Source organism: Canis lupus, chromosome 21, assembly GCF_003254725.2.
Source record: "Canis lupus dingo isolate Sandy chromosome 21, ASM325472v2, whole genome shotgun sequence".
In the NCBI taxonomy this organism is placed as follows: domain Eukaryota; kingdom Metazoa; phylum Chordata; class Mammalia; order Carnivora; family Canidae; genus Canis; species Canis lupus.
Window position 1 is genome coordinate 27,995,952 of NC_064263.1, and position 6,120 is coordinate 28,002,071.

General features: G+C 37.4%; 1 protein-coding gene across 1 annotated transcript; it reads right to left on the reverse strand.

Annotated features, from left to right (window-relative positions):
- Window positions 1–524: 524 nt before the first annotated feature.
- LOC112667867 (olfactory receptor 52K1-like) lies at window positions 525–1,469 on the reverse strand. Its single transcript, XM_025459924.1, has one exon. The coding sequence runs from the start codon at window positions 1,467–1,469 to the stop codon at window positions 525–527; it is 945 nt and encodes a 314-aa protein (XP_025315709.1).
- Window positions 1,470–6,120: the final 4,651 nt, after the last annotated feature.

Genomic DNA, 6,120 nt, shown 5'->3' on the forward strand with positions numbered 1-6,120 from the left:
CCATCAGACCAAAAAGGAGCTCATTACTCATAGACATGATCATAGATATTTACACATGTTTATTCTCCTTAGGATTATTTTCCATTATATGATTCCATGTTGGTGAAATATCTGAAACATAACTGTGGAAGGAAAATGATGAAATCAATAAAAAATTTGGATAATTATTTTTGCTGATAGGTCTTGAGACTATGACTGATTTCACTTTATATCATTTGAAAAAAATGTGCTTACAATTTATTTGAAGGAATTAAATAATAAAATTAATGATAAAATATTCTCCTATTTTATTTATTTGCATAAACATTTGGGGAAGGTTCTGCTCATGTAGGTTTTACAATGATAACCACATTCTGATGGAGAGAACATGCCCCAGTTACATTCCCACACTGACTAGTCCTTCTCTTGTCTTGGCTATTCCTATTTCCATGAAGCCCCTGATCTGCCTGACATTATCTCTTCCTCCAACCTAACAAGATTTCCAGCTCTGTATCACAGATTTCCTGTCCACCTCGGATTCACTCTCAGTTTCTATGACAGTGGAAGATCCGCAGCATCCGCTCCCGCATTTGCTTAGTTCGGGCCCCATAAATCAAGGGATTGACCATGGGAGGCACTAGGAAGTAGAGATTGTCAATGATAATTTGTAGATGAGGAGCCATATGGTAGCCTAAAATCTGGGCCAGGACAGAGAAGACAACAGGAGAATAAAAAAGAGCTATGACACAAAGGTGGGAGCCACATGTATTGAGAGCTTTGCCCCGTGCCTCCCAAGAGGGTATCTGAAAGACAGCATGAAGGATCAGCCCATATGACAGAATGATAAAAAATAGATCAAGTCCCACGGATGCTACAAGAACCATGAGGCCATAGAAAATGTGGTTGGAGATGTCTCCACAGGCTATCTTCACCACAGCCATATAGGCACAGTAGGAGTAAGCGATGATGTGGGTTTGGAACCTTTCCAGTCTTTCTGCCAGGATGGGTGCTGGAGTCAGCACTGCCACTGCCCTTGCCAGGACAGTCAGTGCCATCTTCACAAGTACCTTGTTAGCAAGGATGGTTGTATATCTCAGAGGAAACCAGATAGCCACAAATCTGTCAAAAGCCATGGCTAGGAGGATCCCAGACTCCATGACGTAAAAGGAAGGGATGAAAAACATTTGTGTGAGGCAGGCATTGAAGCTGATTTCTTTGGCATTCATCCAGAAGATATCCAGCATGCGGGGCACAGTGACACTGACCAGGGACAGGTCAACAACAGATAGCATGGCCAGGAGGAGAAACATGGGCTCATGAAGACTCTTCTCTACTCGGATGATGCATAAGATGGTGGTATTCCCAAAAATTGTAACAACAAAGACCAAGAAAAAAGGCACAGAGAACCAGCCATGGGAAGATTCCAGGCCAGGAATTCCAGCCAGAACAAATATCAAAGGTTGAGGAATGGAGTTGTTGCAAGAGGTCATCCCTAACCTGAGCTCTTCAAAGTCTGATTCCTAGGGAGAAAGAAACAGGGACATTTTGAAGTCACTGAATCATTTGCATCTAAAATGCTGGGTATTCTAGTAGCGTATGGTGATAAGCATAATTATATGATACAAACTAATGATCAAATGAATCCTTCAGCTACTTAGAGTGTGGAGGGAGATAATCCTAGGCTACTCTCTCTGCAGAAGCAGTCTTAGGGATAAATGCTCAATAAAGACATATCAACTGCATACTTGAGATTCTCCTGTGGCCCTGATCCAATTTAATAATCAATGTGTGCAGTCCTGTGGGATTTTTTCTGAGATACAAGATTTGACAAGAGACCAAACATTTTCAACATTATAGGCAAAAGGTGGGGGTAAGAACAAGCTATAAAGCATGGTTTTCATTCAAAATTGAGGAAGTTGAATTTCTTCATCCTACTTTTTAGTTCTTGAGACTGGCCTTGGTACTTAGGATTCTTTTCTGGACTCTGTTGATTTTGACAGAGAACCTAGAAATTCTGCTGATTTAATACCGGGAAAGCATTATGTTATTCTGGAGAAATAACTGATATTTTGGATGATAAATGTGGAATCCAAAATGCCTCAGTTGATAATAATTTAGTATTAAGATTCCAGATTATTCAATAAAGCATGGTTGGTGAGTGGACAAAAGTAAAGGTAAATTATTAATCCTCTGTATATATGTGTATTTATGTAAGGAATATAGTTAAGATTAATGGTAATACATATTTCTATATAAATTAAGACTATCGCATTTGCTAAATATTTTAACCTACAACTGTTTTGAATCAAAATACATATTTAAAAATTGGGGAGCCTGGGTGGTTCAGTGGTTCAGCACTGCCTTTGGCCCAGAGTGTGATCCTGGAGACCCAGGATCGAGTCCCACGTCAGGCTCTCTGCTTGGAGCCTGCTGCTCCCTCTGCCTGTGTCTCTGCCTCTCTCTATCTCTGTGTCTCTCATTCATGAATAAATAAAGTCTCTATAAAATACATATTTAAAAATTTATAAATAATTTGACAAAAGTATAAAGAGTATACTTAATACATTAGAAGTAGAAGCCAAACAAATGTATAATACATACAAAAATAACAAAGGAATAAGACTTTTTTCTTATTACTATGATTGAAATTAAATTCCACTATTAAGGTTTAGATTCCATATTTTGTTAGAAACATTCCACCTATATATTTATAAAAGATAATCACAGAAGAAATAAAGTTTCTATAAAAGCTTAAAATAAAGAGATAAAAAACTCATACAAAGTTGCTCTAAAAGGAGAATTGCAGTAATATTAACTCTGTGTCCTTTTCTGTTTTTTTTTTAAGATTTTATTTATTTATTCATGAGACACACACACACACACACACACACACAGAGGCAGAGACATAGGCAGAAAGAGAAGCAGGCTCCATGAAGGGAGCCTGATGCAGGACTCCTTCCCAGGACTCCAGGATCATGCCCTGGGCTGAAGGCAGGCACTCAACCACTGAGCCATCAAGGCATCCCTCCTTTTATGTTTTTAGTTGTCAATGGATTTGGATTATTTGTATTTTTTTTTTTTGCTAATTAACTTATTCTAAATATTTAGGAGCCCAAAATAGAGTGGCATATCTGCCAAAATACTACTGTATCATTTATATATCATAAATTGAGTCATTTAGATCTAAGTATTTAATATATCAACTGCATTTGGCAAAAACACACCATAGCCCAATGATAGGCAGATCCTGGAAGATTACATGATACAATGAAAACAGTCAACTCATTGAGATAACACATGTTGGGGATACAATCTCAGTCCTGCCACTTAAGTGACTTGACCAAGCTGCTTAAGACTTGAAGTCTCATTTCCTCATCTCAAAAATGGTTTACCTTTCAAAGCTTGCAGTGAGGATAGAATCCATTATTAAATTCCAACATTGTATAAAATATGCAACATGCTTTGGTGTCCTATAATAGTAAATCTTTTTCTTTTTCTTTGAAGTTTAACTTTTATTTGTGATACTCAAAAAGTGATGTTCTTTTTGTTTTTTTTTTTTCTTGGAAAGAACTCTAAGATGATTAACAGTCTTGAATTGACACTATAAAGAGGAATATTTGATGGCCCTTGTAATTTTATCCTCAAATATTTTTAGACTCATTAGATACTAGAGAGCAAAAAAATACTTAGTGTCACCAGAAATAGACATCTGGCCTAATAAAGGACACTAAAATTTTTTTAAAAGTACATTTTAGTTCAATAGGGGAAATGATCCTTCACAAATTCAAACAGAAAGGACTACCCTGTGAAACCAAAAGCTCACTACCAGTGGGAGATTCCAGGTAGAAACTGAATAATGATCTATGAGGAATAATGTAGATGAAAATTCTCCAAGTGATGGGGATATTAGGACATTAGAGTTTTAAGCAACATTGTAAAGTTTTGTCTGAGTGATCCTGGAACAGTTGCCAGGAACAAGTATATCAACATTAATTATAAGTAAAGACCATCAGTTTAAACATAAAAATTAGAAATGTACTTATTTTTCTACAGAATGTTACTGGGAATTCTCAAGATTGAAGACCCAACCACAGTTCTATAAGTGTTGGTGATGGTAGTATGTGGATTAAAAAGATTTGAAAATCTCTTTTTCCTTACATGACTGTGCATCCCAGGATTTTCTGATTTTTTCTCTCCTATTTCTCCCTTTTCCTAGAGTATTACCTGTATATGGTTTTTGAATCTGGTCACAGTAGGGCTGGGGCCAGCAGAGCACCCATTTGCTTGAGGTATGAGGAAGATCTGTTGACGACCAGAATAAGATGGAGTGTCTAAGTTGGAGGCAGATTTATGCTGGTTTGTTCTGATCTTTCTGGGTCCCTAGTGGCCTCTATATTGGGCAAAGTGACTTACTAGCCTGGATATTCGGGAAACAAATCATAGAGACAATCATTGATGATACCACCTGAGGATAAGAGCAGATATTAAGGAACACTATAGATCTAAGTGTTGGTATGGTGTAGGAGCCCTAGGGAGAAAGAGTAAGGACTGGAGACTCATTTAGGATGGAAATTAAAGAACACCTGGAGTAACAGGTAGCAGAGCTGCTACAGCTATAATTGTATAAAAATTGATTTCCCTTGTTAAGAACCAATAGTTTAAACCATTTTCAGTTCCAGTGTCTTTTGGAGACTCCATGTACAAAACTTAAGCTGAAATTAAGAATCTTGATTTCTGGGGTGCCTGGGTGGCTCAGTTAAGCATCTGACTTTGGCTCAAGTCATGGTTCCAGGGTCTTGGCATGGAGCCCCATGTCAGGCTCTCTGCTCAGTGGGGAGCCTGCTTCTCCCCTTCCTCTATCTGCCACTCCCTCTGCTTGTTGTCTTGCTATCTCTCTCAAATAAATAAGTAAAATGTTAAAAAAAAAAAAGAATCTTGATTTCCTAGATATAATCAAAATCCACAAGAAGCTGGCAAAAAGGGAGATTAAATATGTTGGCCTTAATATATTAAACCAAACTATAATAAAAAATATACCAAAAACCAAAAAAATAAAATAAAAAAATAAAAAGCATGAAAAAAAGGGAAATTAAGACCATACTTATCTTGATGAGAACTGAGAAATGTAAAGAATCATCATATTGTACACCTGAAACCAATTAACACTGAACATTAATTATACTTCAAAAAAAGTATGAAAAATCTTAATTGATTAAATTAAGACCATAGTATGGTAAGTAAGATATATAAAAAGAAACATCAAGGGGTGAGATAAAAGTAGGAACAAGAGAGAAATTCTAGAAAGAAAATATTGTAAAATATTAGGTTTAGGAGAGACTGAGTTTCAGAAAGACTGTTGGTGGGAGTGACAAGCTCAATTTGAAAGCAAATGGTAAAGGGGGATCTGAACTGCAGGCTATTTTGCCAGTGGTCAAATGTAAACATTCTAATGATAGTGACTGGCCCTTGTTTGTTTGTTCACTATTATTTCCCCAGTGCCTGGTAAGTTGTAGGTCTTCAAATATTTTCATATGAATAAATGTGTATCTCTGCCCCTACACCCTGCCCCTACACAGGTCTTCATCAAGCATCCACTCTAGACTTTAGGCCGATAATAACACTGCAAGGGGAAGCAATGGTCATACTCCAATGAGCTTATCTAAGTCTTCAGTAAGCCATGTTCCCCCAGCCTAAAGTATATTCAGGGTACTCAAATCAATTTAATTCTCTTGTGATTTCTACAAACTTGGATCAGATTGTTATCATATTGTTCTAGGTAACTTTTATAACATCCTAAAAGGTCTTCTGCATTCATTTATTCATTCCATTCTTGTCTCATCCCATTTTCTTCACTGCAGCCATAATGATCTTTTCACTTAAAAAAAGATTTTATTTATTTGAGAGAGAGAACGAGAGAGCTCAGGCAGTGCATGTGTGAGTGGGGGTGGGGGGTAAGGGGTGGGAGAGGGCAAAGTAGACTCCTTGCTCATCAGTAAGCCCTATGCAGTTGGATCCCAGGACCCTGGGATCATAAGTGGAAGGCAGCTACTTTACTGACTGGCCACCCAGGCACTCCACAATGATCTTTTTAAAAACACAAACCTAGTATGTCACTCCTGTGCATAAAACATTCACAGTCTC